The 16,108-nt window shown below is 39.9% G+C and overlaps 1 protein-coding gene across 3 annotated transcripts in view; it reads left to right on the forward strand.

The window, feature by feature from the left end:
* Nucleotides 1–16,108, forward strand: part of rims2a (regulating synaptic membrane exocytosis 2a) — an 839,749-nt gene that overhangs the window by 775,402 nt on the left and 48,239 nt on the right. Inside the window, exon 1 of one of the 3 annotated variants that reach the window (XM_060824312.1) lies at nucleotides 11,940–12,078. The exons of 1 other annotated variant lie outside the window; for it this stretch is intronic. In XM_060824312.1, the coding sequence (XP_060680295.1) occupies nucleotides 11,940–12,078 (139 nt within the window). Of the gene's footprint in view, nucleotides 1–11,939; nucleotides 12,079–16,108 lie in introns of those variants that run through there. One more of the 3 variants, XM_060824313.1, reaches the window with a different exon arrangement.

The raw sequence follows: 16,108 nt of genomic DNA on the forward strand, positions 1-16,108 counted from the left end.
TCCTCATATAATGTTTCATTTATATTAAATGAGAGTCATAGAGTCTTAGAGATGTACAGCATGGAAACAGACCCTTTGGTCCAACTCATCCAAGCTGACCACATATCCTAACCCAATCTAGACCCGTTTGTCAGCACTCGGCCCATTTCCATCTAAACCCTTCATATTCAAACACCTGCCCAGGTACCTTTTAAATGATATAATTGTACCAGCCTCCACCACTTCCCCTGCAGCTCATTCCATATGGGCATCACCCTCTATGTGAAAAAAGTGCTGCTTAGGTCCCTTTTATATCTTTCCCCTCTCTGAACCTATGCCCTCTGCTTCTAGACTCCCCCACCCCAGAGAAATACCTTGTCTGTTTATCCTGTTCATGCCCCTCATGATTTTATAAACCTCTATAAAGTCACCCCTCAGCCTCCAACACTTCAAGGAAAACAGCCCCAGCCTATTCAACCTCTCCCAATAGATCATATTCTCTAACCCTGGCAACATCCTTATAAATCTTTTCTGAACCCTTTCAAATTTCACAACATCCTTCTGATAGGAAGGAGACCAGAAATACATGTAATATTCCAAACGTAGCCTGTACAGGACATTGCACCTGTTCAGCAACACTCTCTAGGACATTAGCATTAAGTCCTGCTTTGATTTGCCTTTCCAAAATGCGGCACATCACATTTATCTAAATTGAACTCCGTCTACCACTTCGCAGTCCATTGGCCCATTTGATCAAGATCCCATTGTAATGTGAGGTAACCTTCTTTGCTGTCCACTACACCTTCAATTTTGGTGTCATCTACAAACTTACTAACTATTCCTCCTATGTTCACATCCATATTATTTAAATAAATGACGAAATCCTTGTAGCACACCACTGTTCACAGGCCTCCAGTCTGAAAAGCAACCATCCACTGCCACTTCGGTCTTCTACCTCCGAGTCACTTCTGTATCCAAATAGCTAGTTCTCTCTGTATTCCATGAGATCTAACCTTGCTAACCAGTCTCCCATGCGGAACTTTATCGAACGTCTTACTGAAGTCCATAGACATCATGACCACCGCTCTGCCCTCATCAGTCCTCTTTGTTACTTCTTCAGAAAGCTCAATCAAGTTCGTGAGACATGATTTCCCATCCACAAAGCCATGTTGACTAACCCTAAGCATTCCTTGCCTGATACATGTAAATCCTATCCCTCAGGATTCCCTCCAACAACTTGCCCACCACCAATGTCAGACTCACTGGTCTATTGTTCCCTGGCTTATCCTTGCCACTTTTCTTAAATAGTGGCACCACATTAGCCAACTTCCAGTCTTCCAGCACCTCACCTGTGACTGTCAATGATGCAAATATCTCAGCAGCCCAGCAATCACTTCCCTAGCTTCCCACAGAGTTCAACAGTTCACCTGATCATGTCCTGGGAATTTATTCACTTTTATGCATTTGAAGACATCTGACACCACCACCTCTGTATTATGGACATTTCTCAAGATGTAATCATCCATTTCCCCACATTCCAAATCATTCATGTCCTTCTCCACATTAAATATTGATGCAAAATACTTGTTTATCTCCCCCGTCTTCTTCGGCTCCACACTTAGGTTGCATTGCGATCTTTGAGGGGGCCTATTCTCTCCCGAGTTATACTTTTATTCTTAATGTATTTATAAAAACTCTTTGGATTCTCCTTAACCCTATTTGTGAAAGATATCTCATGTCCCCTTTTTGTCCTCATGATTTCCCTCTTAAGTATACTCCTACAGCCTTTATTCTCTTCTAAGGATTTACTCAATCTCTCCTGTCTATGCCTGTTATAAGCTTCCTTCTTTTTCTTAACCAAAACCTCAATTTCTCTTCTTATCCAGTACTCCCCACACGTACCAGCCTTTCCTTTTACGCTAACAGGAATATACTGTTTCTGGATTCTCGTTACCTCATTTTTGAAGGCTTCCCATTTTCCAGCTGTCTCTTTACCTGCGAACATCTGCCCCCAGTCAGGTTTTGAAAGTTCTTGCCTGATACCATCAAAATTAGCCTTCCTCTAATTTAGAACTTCAACTTTTAGATCTGGCCTATGCTTTTCCTTCACTATTTTAAAATCAATAGGATTATGGTTGCTGGTCCCAGAGTGCTCCCCCACTGACACCTCAGTCACCTGCTCCCTTTCCCAACTATGCTAGTCTCTGATTGATTTCTGTCCTCACTATTTCTCTAGGTTCCACCACCCACCTTACTTGTTTAAATCCTTCCGAGCAGCACAAGCAAATCTCCTAGCCAGTATATTAGTTCCCATTCGAATTCAGTTGCAATCCATCCTTCTTGTACAGGTCACTTCTACCTCAGAAAAGACTCCAATGATCCAAAAATGTGAATCCTTCTCTCATACACCAGCTCTTCAGCCAGGCATTCATCTGCGCTATCCTGGCTCAGTGGTTAGCACTGCTGCCTCACAGCGCCAGGGACCTGGGTTCAATTCCCGCCTCAGGCGACTGACTGTGTGGAGTTTGCACGTTCTCCCCGTGTCTGCGTGGGTTTCCCCCAGGTGCTCCGGTTTCCTCCCACAGTCCAAAGATGTGCGGGTCAGGTGAATTGGCCATGCTAAAAAATTGCCCGTAGTGTTAGGTAAGGGGTATATGTAGGGGTATGGGTGGGTTGCGCTTCGGCGGGTCGGTGTGGACTTGTTGGGCCGAAGGGCCTGTTTCCACACTGTAAGTAATCTAATCTAAAATCTACCCTCACTAGCTCATAGCACTGAGAATAATCTAGATTTTAGTACCCTCGAGGGCCTCCTTTTTAAATTCCTGCCTAACTCTCTATATTCTCCCTTCAGAATCTCATCCTTTTCCTTCCTACGTCGTTGGTTTCAATGTGTACAATGACCTCCTGCTGGTCCCTCTTTCCTTTGAGAACATCCTGCACTCTGAGCCATCCTTGATCCTGGCATCAGGGAGGGAACACACCATTCTGATTTTTCGCTGCTGGCTGCAGAAACATCTGTCTGTACCTCTGCCCCTATCACATTGATTGCTTGGAACCTGATGTGCCCCTCATTGTATTACAACCTGTCTTGATATTGTTCCAGCTCTTAATGATCACTTTTATTACAAATTTTTACTGTTCACAGCTGAGACCTTTATGGCCAGTTTAATTGCTGGAGTTAGCTAGATTTTCTTTAAACTCTGGATATCACTATCTGGGCGCTCTTTCACCTAAGATGAAATGCTGAAACTGTGCAAGCTCAGCATGTTCAATTATGTAGCACAAAACATGCTTCACATCAAAGCAGAGAATTTAGTCTAAATGTAGCAGGTGTAAGCTGAGTACTCTAGTAAGCATTTATTCTTTTGGCAGTATCAATAAAATGATTTGATTCAGAAGAGATTACATTGATGTGGATGTAACACAAAAGGAATGAAAGTGATGACTGGATTTCATGAGGCTAGTGGACTGAATGGACTCATCTTATTAATTTTTTAATCTTTTACTTAGCAATATGATAACTTTCCTTAATGAAGGAAAGAATATGTAATATGTAATATGTTGGTGTATCATTATTGCATGATATAGCAAAAGAGAATGAGTCCACAGCTACAGCTGTGTCAAACTCAGTTGTGTTGCTTTGTAGGAGGCGAGAAGTAAAAGCTGCTCATAGACAAAAATGAGGGCCGCATATGCTGGAGATTAGAGTCAAGAGTGTGGTCAGGATGATGAAAGGCTTTTGCCTGAAATGTCGATTTTCCTGCTCCTCAAAAGCTGCTCATACCATGACAAGAGTGTGTCAGATACTAGTCTCCTGGATCTATTCTATCTGTGATAGAAATAAAGCATCGTTAATAAAGCCACTGAGAATCGTTATCCTTCCTATTCTTTCCAAGTTAAAAATTACAGAACACCAGGTTATACTCCAACAGATTTATTTGGAAGCTCTAGCTTTCAGAATGCTGCTCCTTCATCAGGTGGTTGTGGAGTATAAGATCGCAGGACACAGAATTTATAGCAAAAGTTTACAGTGTAATGTAACTGAAATTATATGTTGAAAAAGACCTGGATTGTTTTTTTAAGTCTCTCATCTTTTAGAATGGAATTGTTGGTTTCGGTTCTTTCATTTGTAAATTCCAGAACTTTCTTAAAATCGCATTTCCGTGGACATGGAACAGTCATAGGGACAGCAGAGGCTGATAGCCAAGTTCGGTCTCCATGGGGAGGCCTCAACCAGGAACTTGGGTTCATGTGACACTACAGGTGACCCTACTACACCAAACACACACACACGCACACACACTCGAGCAGATTCTCTCTCATACACAAGCTCTCTCTCATACGCTCACACATACACTCCCACACTCACACAAGCATCCTCTCACAGACCTATACCCCTTTACACACTCTCTCTCTCACACACACACACACACACACACACTCTTAGATATTCATACCCCTGCCCCCACACGCACACACCCACATAAGTTTGTGGGATGAATGTGTACTTGCAGAATTACATTTTACTTTGCTCAAAAAACTGCTTAAATCCACGTAAGACTCTGTAAATCCCCTTTGTAGGTTAGAATCAGTCTGAACATTGGGGCACAGACAACCTCACACAGGGCACCTCACACCTTCAATGCATTATCTGAGCCAACATGGCACCTATTGTTAAAGTTCACTTGAGAATGTAACTTTAAAAATATATTCTGGGATTTACATATGAAAGAACCGAAACCAACATGGTCATTCTAAAAGATGAGAGACTTAACAAACAATCCAGGTCTTTTACAATATATAGTTTCAGTTATATCACACTGTAAGCTTTTGCGATAAATTCTGTGTCTTATGATCTTAAACTCCACAATCACCTGATGAAGGAGCAGCACACCGAAAGCTAGTGCTTCCAAATAAACCTGTTGGAGTATAACCTGATATTGTGATTTTTAACTTTGTACACCCCAGTCCAACACCAACACCTCCAAATCATGACTATTCTTTCAATGTTGTATGGTAGCAGAATCTAGAAGAAGAGATTTCACCATTGATTACAAAATAAATTAGGCATTAAGCGAAAGAAATCTGCTGAATTTATGCTAACAAATGCATTGTAAGTTTCATTATTGAAACATTGTCATCAATCAAATGTGTGCATTGCTAATGTCAATGATTGGCAAATCTGATGTGTTGCTGGAAAAGCGCAGCAGGTCAGGCAGCAACACGTTTCGGGCATGAGCCCTTCTTCTTTCCTCATTCCTGAAGAAGGGCTCATGCCCGAAACGTCGATTCTCCTGCTCCTTGGATGCTGCCTGACCTGCTGCATTTTTCCAGCAACACATTTTCAGCTGTGATCTCCAGCATCTGCAGTCCTCACTTTTTCCTAGAAAATCTGATGTGCATCACTCAGCTTCTGAGGATGTGCACGAGGTCAGGTGAAAACATTGTGTTGAGTTATTTTGCGCGCCATTGGGGCATAATAAAGACAAAGAGTGTTTTGATCTTTCTCAGTTTCCTTCAATCATGCCAGAGGCCATTTTAAACTTATAAGATGCAAGATTTATAATCAGATATTTTGCATTGTGGATCAGTATGTCCAGACATGCAACAGAAATCTTGCTTCAAGATACAAGAGAAACTCAGCCCTAACTGTCATATCAGACTTGCTTCTCAGCAACTTTGAAGAGGCAGTCAGCTTTATGGCAAGTATGTCATTTTATGAAAGCTCCTCACAGAAGAGATTTTGAAAAAGCAAACGGTGGCAGTCAAGACTAGTAAGTGATGTTGAATGACAATATTTGGAATAGCAAGTTAGATTGCATGTTGTAAACAAAAGAATTGAAGGAAAAAAGAGCAGGATTTAGTTCCCCCCCATTCAAAATGATTAAGAGAACATTACGGCACAGTGCAGGCCCTTCAGCCCTCGATGTTGTGCCGACCTGTGAAACCAAACTGAAGCCCATCGAATCTACACTATTCCATTTTCATCCATTTGTTTATCCAATGACCATTTAAATGCCCTTAAGGTTGACAGGTCTACTACTGTTCCAGGCAGTGTTCCACACCCCTAGTACTTTCTGAGTAAGGAAACTACCTCTGGCATCTGTCCTATATCTATCACCCCTCAATGTAAAGCTATGTCCCCTCGTGCTAGCCATCACTATCCGAGGAAAAATGCTCTCACTGTCCACACTATCTAACCCTCTGATGATCTTATATATCTGAATTAAGTCCCCTTTCAACTTTCTTCTCTCTAACGAAAACAATCTCAAGTCCCTCAGCCTTACTTCGTCAGACCTTCCCTCCATACCAGGCAATATCATAGTAAATCTCCTCTGAACCCTTTCCAAAGCTTCCATATCCTTCCTATAATGCGGTAAACCAGAACAGCACACAATATTTCAAGGGCAGCCGCACCAGAATTTTGTACAAGTGTAACATGACCCTGAAACTCAATCCCTCTACCAGTAAAAGCAAACACACCATATGCCGCCTTAACAACCCTATCAACCTGGACGGCAGCATTCAAGGATCTATGTACCTAGACACAGATCTCTCTGCTCATCCATACTACCAAGAATCTTACCATTAGCCAAGTATTCTTTATTCCTTTTGCTCCCTCCAAAGTGAATCGCCTCACACTTTTCCACATTAAACTCCATTTGTCACCTCTCAGCCCCAACTCTGCAGCTTATCTATGTCCCTCTGCAACCTGCAACATCCTTCGACGCTATCAACAACTCTACCTACCTTACTGTCATCTGCAAATTTATTAACCCATCTTTCTATGTCCTCATCTAGGACATTTATAAAAATGACATCAGCCGTAGACCCAAAACAGATCCTTGCAGTACACCACTAATAACTGAACTTCAGGATAAATGTTTCTCAACAACCACCACCCTCTGTCTTCTTTCAGCTAGCCAGTTTGTGATCAAAACTGCCCTTAATCTCATGCCTCTGTATTTTGTGCAATAGCCTACCATGGGGAACTTTATCAATTTCAAGCTGAATCTTTGCCGCAACCTCACTTTGCTATCTGTTTTCCCATCCATAAGAGACCAACTCTCCCTAACTCAGCTTTACACAGGTTGTAGGTCCCCTGTACCTCTATGATGGTGTACTAGGACATCCTCAGTCTGCAGTGACAGTAACATGTCTCACTTATCTGGAAAAAATGGCATTAAATTTGATGGACTCTGGCCTCCTGGACCTCCTCCATGCCTTGAGGGGACCTTCAGTTGCAACCCATTCATGTGGAGATTGCTCAGCAACAGCTGGAGCATATTACTGGCCCTGGACATGTGGGTGCATCTGTTCCTCCTCCATCTGTCTGTACCTCTATTGCACTGTGGGCTACAGTGCGAATAACACCTACTGTGGATGGAATCTTTGGTGATGTTCTCAATGAATGTGGAATATCAGAAAGAGAACACGTGCTTAGAAATGTGAGCAGTCACGATTTGCATCACACAGAAGTGACAGTATTGCATATTTCTTGATACAATGGGAAACGGAGGATTCTGAAATGGAGGGCCATGAAATCCCTGTACATGCACCTTTGACGTGGGAATTTTCTACTGATGTATGTAGTGCCAACCATGCTGCAGAGAGAATCTCAGAGATTGTAAGTGTGGTAGGATTAAAACTTGTTCCCCTCGACTCCCCGCCCCCCCCCCGCAATTCCTCATCGCTTTAGATTACTTCTCTTAGACTTTGAGGCATGGCCATGTGAAATATGTTCAGTGTGTTTCCAGCATAAGCGGCTGGCACACTGCTATAGGTCTGAAATTGATTTCTCATTTGCTATGCCCACTCTTTGACTCATCGTTGCTGGCAAAAATGATTGACTGCTTGGCGTTTTGTCTGTGCTAAAAAGCAAGAGAAGCCTGTAAGTTCTGAATGAGACAGAAATGCTCAAAATACAGGGCAAGGCAGAGATACTATAAGTATCCAATTAGTGTGAAGTGACTGAGTGCAAGAAGAGCAAACTAAGAGTCCTGAGACATACGAGATGGCTGTCTGAACCTAAGCAAAGCCACCTGGTAGCAACCTTAAAATGCTCCAAAAGGAAGCATTGAAGTGAGGAAGTGTATCTCAAGTGGTTTAGAGGTGTGTCATGATGTTGTAGTGAGGCTTGTTCATGTTTAATAGTAACCCCAATGGATGGGGGTGAGGAGGTGGGGTGCAAGCAGTTGCTGTTCATGGAGCATATCCAGAGATGCTGGGTACTGCTGGCCAAAATGAAGACCAAGAAGTGCAAATGGTGAGTTGGGGCTAGCAGGTACCCACTCTGACTTTCATGTCAGGAATGGTCACTATCTAGTTTCCTTGTGCTGCCTGGGAGAATAGAAATTATGTATTAAGGAGGCAGAAATATGTGGTAATGACATGTTAATGAATATAAGTAGGCTCACAAGTGCGATTTTCATCTTGCCATCAGAACCTTAGGTGGAAAACCAGATCTTCCTTTCTCTATCAGAAATCTCATTTTCCAAATCTTGCCATATGTTCTCAGATGAGTCACCTTTGCACATGTCATTCAGCGATTGGGAAAATTTCACTCATTGCATTACCATCTATTAGAGACTGATGGGTGCCCAAGACTAAAGTGATATAAATTATTTGGTTATGTTATTTAAAAGATAATTAGGTAAGGATTGTGTGTAAGGGAAAACAAGTAAACAGTATGGTTGGATTTTTGCAGTGTGTAAGTGGAAATAAATACTGACTAGAGAAGTACATTTCTGGGCTGCATCTAACCTTTTAATGTCTCCTGTTTACCATATAGCTCTGACAGCAGTAAGAAAGTTAAGCCTTCAACAATCTTCTACAATCCCCACATCTAAATATTCAATGATATATTCCAACATGTCCCCTTTTACTTCAGTGACCTTCTCTATGGATGGTTTCCTTCAGTTCTCTCACCATGGCATGTTACCCACCTTTGAAAGCTTCCGTAATACGTTAGGCCAGTCTTTGGGTCATCTTGCTGAACTTTTTAACTATTATTGGTTCGTGACTATTCAAAACCATATGTCATAGGAGCAGAAGTAGGCCATTAAGCCAGTCAAGTCATGCTCAACCGTTCAATAATCAAGGCTTACTTGATAGTCCTCAACTTGACTTTTCTGCCTTTTTCTTCTTGGTCAGTTGCTTCAGAATACTTCATTAAATCCCATTTGTTGTTGTAGCTCTTGAGCGAAAGAAACGAGTTGAACATGATCTAGTTGGGGCCAAGCTGAAGACAAAATGAGATGACTGACAATGGAAGAATTGCACTGAACTCAATTACCCAGATGACCTTAACTCTGGTTAAGTGTGAGAATCATGTGTAAGGAAACAAGACTTAGGGAGATAAAAAGGTAACTGGAGCAGAAATTCCTCCTCCTGAACTGTGAGATAGTCACAGTAAATATTGTGAAGAAATCAACCATTTAGCCTCAGTGGTCTAGGGCAGGATGCATGGGTGTATTCAACTAACTGGACAAACAACACAAAGCTTATAGAAAGAAAAACTGTATAGCACTGAAGTAGGCTATTCAGTCAATTATGACTGTGCTATCGAGATAACCAGATAAATAATACCCAGTGTTATGGACCAGGGCAGACGCTAACCTTTCCTTATGTGAAGTGGATATTCCAGGAGTAATGCAGCTGGTAAAACCACTCAGCTTTAAGCAAAAGAAAACAGAATTTAGCATAACTTAACTGTTTGAAAACTCAACTGACCTGATAACCGCAACTTAATTAAGAAGCTGTTCAAATTCCCATAACATCCCATAAATGCACCCCTAGTCAAATCAAACACTGGTTCTTACAGGCAGAAGAGATTTCAGAAAGAAAAGTCAGTCCAGAATCATTTGCTGAGACTTGGAACCTTTCTCTCGACAGTAGCAGCTTTTCACAGTTACAACTAAAAGAAACTAGAAAAAAACCTGAACTGGGAGAACTGGCCACTCCCCTGCCATTGTTAAACTTGGCTCTTTCCCAGGCATTTCTGTGTTTACTACCTGTCTGAAACATACAAAAGGACAAAATAACCTTGTTAAAGGAGCAGCATCATCACATCGGTGTAAAGTAGGTTATGCTCCGTACATTTGTATTCTAAGCACTGACTTGGAATTCCAAAAATTTTAGTTCTCATAGTCTTGGACCTAGCAAAATAAGGATTGCTCTTGTAGAATAAGAAAGTTCACATGAAATAAATTATACAGGTTTATAAAGAAGTCATGTATCTATGATAGAGCAGTATTTCTGCACCTAAGCAATACAAGCACAGCTTCCACCACAATCATACAAATTAGGACAAGAAGTAGGCCATTCAACCCCTCAAATTTCCTGCACAATTCAGTAAAGGATGGCTCATCTGTTTGCTTTCCAAATTCTGCATTTCTGTTCATCCTAATAACTCTTGACTCCCTTGTCTAACAGGAATATATCTACCTTTGCAGTAGAAATATTTAATAACTCCTCAACCACATTCTGAAGCAATGGGTTTCATAGTCACACAACCCTCTGAGAGAGTTTTCAGTGTGCCCTTAAACTGGTCTGGTAGGGGATCACTGTCTGATCAGTGGGGAAGCTGTCAATGTTGTCTACTAATGGATGATGGACTATGCCCACTCTTTAGTATCTTTTTATACTTTCTAAACCCTGATATAACTTTGAATAGAATGCTGTTTTGCCCAAACCTATTTTGTGACAACTTCCAAGAGAACATTCAAAGGTCCTACAATGAGGAGAAAGTGAGGACTGCAGATGCTGGGAATCAGAGTCAGAGAGCGTGGCACTGGAAAAGCGCAGCTGGTCAGGCAGCATCTGAGAAGCAGGAGAGTTGACGTTTCGAACATAAACTCTTCATCAGGAATGAGGATTCAGGTCCTCCAGTGAGACCTGTTTTCTTTTACCTTCTCTCTTCCATTACCACAAAACACTGAAATTATGATCAACAGTTGTTTTGTACCGGTTTAATGGCTCAAAACAATTTGTACATTTGATTCATGCTTGTATTTTGTGTGTATTCTGCCATCATTCATGCTGCAGGAATTATATTCTGTTTAAGTAATATTTCCCTGTAGTGCACTGCCATATCAAACAAAAAAGTCCTACACCTTTAAATGTTTCTCTATGCAAAGAGACATTTAATTCCCCTTAAAGATAGAAAATAAATAAATTTGATGATAGAATTTCTAAAAATTAATAAACGGCATTACATGAACATTTTGGAAGTTGAAGAGCCCCTGAATATATGATAACGATTAGCTCTCGCAGGCTATTTTCTGCAGTAGAATTTTGCTTGAGGCTTATTTTTGTCAATTATTTTGCAAAAAAAAGACTGTCTTCATTGATTGGTTGATTTTGGCTGACTGCAAAAACAAATAGCTTCGACACCAGCATTTTAATCACTGTTCATTCTAAGAACTCATCATATGTTTGAAGGCAAAATCAAAACACGACCACTTCTTCTCCTGGAGAAGGTAAAATATTCTCCTCCTCTCATGCTTGGATTGGTGCATACAGAAACCACAATGCTCCAGTCAGCATCTTCTCAGCCCTCTCCTGTGAATCAATGAACAGAGTAGAAGAGGAGGCGGAGAGTTCCAGACGAAGAGCAGGCAGAGGAATCAACAAGGCTTTTTCACTTACCTTAGGAGGAGTAGTGCTGCATTTGTTTCTAGCATCACTCAAATTACAGGTGAATACAGTTCAGACTTTCAGCAATCCAAATTCGACAAGGGATGTCTTTTTGTGAAATCCAAGATGATTCAATGATGAATCTTCTGACTGATTAAATTTCGAACTTCAGCTTGTGTGGTAGCAAGGTTAAACAGGGAGAGGTCTCTTTGACCACCCAGAGCAGAGGAAAATCATCGCCAGATATTTCTTAGTAGGGACAGCTCTGAATAACCGCCAAAACGCCTCGTGTCCTGTACCGCGCAAAGGGAGGGTCGACCAAGATGGTGAGGCAGGGGCCTGACACTGGAAATGCTGGGTTGCGGATGCAGAGATCTCCAAGCCGTGTGAGCCTATCTGCATCATTTGAAGCCTTAGCTGTATATTTTCCTTGTATGAATTCCTTTGATGAAGATGATGGAGGTAAGAAAATTTACAAAAATAACTCTGAGCCCACTGTACCTGTTGATTGACACTTAATACAAAATTAAGGTGAAGGTATGACTTCATTATCTTATAGATAAAATTCATATAACTGTTGTAAGTTTTAATAAAACTAAAGTTCCTTAGATACTCCATTGTCTATTTGTAGAATTTATCTTTTTATGTAGCAAAGGCATAAAAAAGCAATGAGTTCATTATTAAGTTCATATTCCTCATATTATTATGCTATTTTACCCTGGCTGATCATAACAGTTAATGACAGAATAATTTTAATTCAGCATGAAGCACTTTCTGCAAATAACTGGATTCTTTTCCATTTCGATGAAAATAATGATGGAGAACAAAGAGTACCAATCTTCTTCTCTTTAAGTGTGACAGTTCCACCTTCACTCCCTCTTGCTCCCCCTCTTGTGCTGTCTCTCTCTCTCACACACACACACACACACACACACACACACACATATTCTCTCTCTCCCATATGCCTTCAGACGTTTTTAATGTATATCTTACTAAGTATTGTATAAACTGCGTAAGTAAATGAAAATACGTGTATTACAGATGAGATTTTTTTAGATTAAAAAAATCACAAAGACTGTGTGTTCTTCATTCTAATGTAATAATGGTTTTTAAGAAAAAGGTAGATAGAGAAAGTTATAAGACCCCACCAACCAATAACAAATGAAGAATATACTGACGGCACTTAGACACAATGAGACAATTTGTCTATTTATTGTAGTAAGGTTGCTGAGCTATTCGTGTTGTAAGTATCATTTGTCACAATAGAGATGTAAAGGGAACAAACCAAATTAAATAATTGATAACTACTTCAGTAATTCAGTTATTGCAAGCATTCTCAAAAACAGAAGAAACGAAATATTCAATGTGATTTTTAAAACTACCTTTAGTCCAATGTAAATAAAGAAGGAATCATGATTTAGGCTTTGAAACAATCAAACCTGTGTTCCTCTTTGCAGTTGCTATTCCTCATTATCTCAGTTAAGGTAACTCCCTTCTCCATGAACGCTCAATATTTGCTCATCGTTAACGTTGATGATGATCGTGGTTCTGTGGTTGAGGACTGAAGCAGGGTTTGCTCATTTTTCTTGGCGTATCTTACTTCCCCTATCTTTACCTCATTTTTCTCAGTATCAAAGTGTGTTACTGCCACTCGGTTCATGAACAATCTTTTTTCACCATCATCTGCAGAGCAACCTTAATCATTGTGTGATGATTCAAATGATCAACTGAAGTTTAAGACACAATAATGATTATTCCTATATGACAAGATTAATGTTCGTGTTTTCAAGTGAAGTTTGCTTCTTTGGTTTACCTTTGAATATATGTATTGTTTCTTCTGTTAATTGATGATGTATGACTTTTTTGTTGGGTAAATGCTTTGCTTAATAACCTCCACAAAGCACGTGGACTGAGAAAATTGAGGCTTTCACGTTCCTCGGCTCTGTGAGAAGTTGCATACTGCTTAGCAACAAACCTGTCTCTTGCAAAAGGAATTCTGGGGATTTTGTAATAAACGACACGTGATGGAGTGAAAAGCTGAACAAAATGATGGCATTTATTTATTCAGAAATCATGAATGAGTTATTTCAGAATCACCCAAGAACAAAACTGAAACATTTTGTATTAATTTTATTTTATTGGCTGCATTAATGTCTGAACAGCTGTTCTTCTTCTTGAAAGTCACAATTATTCAGTGTTTTACATTGCTGGTTTATTTGAAGAGATGCAAATCCAAAGGCTAATGCTGAGAATTGTGTTAAATAATTCCAAATTTTATTGGACTTAAATATTGATAAGAATTACCCATATTGGTTAAAAAAATTGGATTTAGATTTGATTTCATAGTGCTCATCAAAATGGCTAATTGCTTCCTTCCATTTAATCTCATTGTGGCGGCCTAATCAACTTAGTAACTAATGTTTAATTACTGATTATCAGTATCCTCCAAACTTGATATTTATAATTTTTTGAAAATCACAATGCTTCCCATATGAAGTTGTAAAATTGCATTAATGTATTTTAATATTCACATTTCACGTCATTTTTTAAAGCCAGATAATTATTCCAAGCATAACACTTCTGTTCAATTTTGATGCTATTTCTGTAAGGCCACTTCATCTGTGATTGGATAACGCAAGATAAAAGCATAGAATAGCCTAGGCTGTTACCACAGCAACAGAAGTCAGTGAATTCATTGAGGAATAGCGGCAGTAATCTCCATTCAATCTTTCTCGCCACATTTTTCTGAGACCTATTTCTTCCTCTGTTTTAATTTCATCATTACTACCTTCCATTGCCTTCAATTCAGATTATATTCCGAATGAAAACTGTGTTTTCTCCCCATTTCTTCTTGTATTTCCTCACTTGATAAATCTAGGCAGCAAAGATTGATTCAAGAATCAACATTTCCCGTTCTTCATTCCCTCAATGAGGATGGTAATATTTATACTAAACTTCAGTTATATTAAACACCATTCATTTAAACTTCAGTGCGCTCTACTCCATGCTTTTGGAACACCAATAGGTTTACATAAGGAATTCGGTAAACAAGAAGCCAAAAAATCTGTACCTAGGCCTCGGGTTTGAAAAGAACACTCGACATCGGAAGCTTTTCAAATTCTTAAACATCATAGTTGTTCGTTTACTGTGCTCAGACCTCCAAAAGACATTTGACAAATTCTAAGATTATTTAAGCTTACATTTTAAAGATTCAATGTAAATTTAAGACCTGAATAAGGAATTGGTGAAGGATGATAAACTAATGGTAAGAGTGTTGAAGTTTGGGAGTAGAGGTGTTGAGGTGATATACAAATCAATACAACTTCTGTTTTGTTGGTTGCTGAAAAAAAATCTATATTTCTAAATTGCATTAAGATTTGCAAGCAGGAGTCTAGAGAAAATGGGTCAAATTTGCAGATAATGCCATATTGGGGAAGAGTAATGGAATCTAAGCAATTACGTGAGAGAACTCAATGCACAAGTGTGCAGAACAATGGCAGAGTATATTACAGGGCAAAGGTGAGGACTGCAGATGCTGGAGATCAGTCAAGATTAGAGTGGTGCTGGAAGAACACAGCAAGCCAGGCAGCATCCGCGGAGCAGCAAAATCGACGTTTCAGGCAAAAGAGTATATTACAGTCAAGTGTAAAGTGTTCACAGTGCATGTTGTGTGGGAAATGGCTGGCATATGTATGACAATTTGGAAATAGCAAAGAGTGACACTAAAAAAATACATAGAAGTCTTAGTTCAATCAGTTCATGTCATATCAAACTAATGCAGAACAAAGCCGATAGACAATTGAACTATATCGCTAGAACATTATAGTGCAAGACAGAGGTTTGATAGTCTATTTAGGTCTAAGCAGTGAGCCACATTGGAGATACTGCAAAGAAAAGCCGTAATACAAATCCTTAACGATAGGGATGTGAATCACAAGGAAAGGCTGGATGCAGTGGGCTTTTCACCCCTAAAACGCACATCAGAGAGATAACCTTGAGTGGTGTAACACAGGAAAGGGTATGGGAGAGGTAAATTAAAAAAAACAGATTTGGAAAGTGCGCTATGCATAATCCAATCAATTCCAAAGCTGAATTGTTCTAGCTAGCAAAGCTAAGTCTAAATTTGTCTCCTTCAGGCCCCTATGATAATAATATTGGCCTCAAGTTAGTTTTCTAGTTGCTGGGATGCCTTGATATTAGCAATTTGGTAGCCATCAGTTAGAAAGCAAGATGGAGCTAAATACATCCAGTTTTTACATATCCAAGACCTTCAATCTGAGAAAAGGAATCAAATGTTGGTAGGCCAACAGCAATTATCCCAGAGTGAACAGCAATTAATTCCTCCCCAGTTCTAACTTTTATTACCAGAGAAAGCTATGGAGCAAAAGACATAATTCCTGAAAAATTATAGTTACATAAATTAGTAATTCAACACATGGGTGCCCAACTCTCACCAATCTAGCTTTCTGAACACTGCAGTCTGTGCTCTGGA

The sequence above is a fragment of the Hemiscyllium ocellatum genome, chromosome 4 (assembly GCF_020745735.1).
Source record: "Hemiscyllium ocellatum isolate sHemOce1 chromosome 4, sHemOce1.pat.X.cur, whole genome shotgun sequence".
Classification (NCBI taxonomy): Eukaryota; Metazoa; Chordata; class Chondrichthyes; order Orectolobiformes; family Hemiscylliidae; genus Hemiscyllium; species Hemiscyllium ocellatum.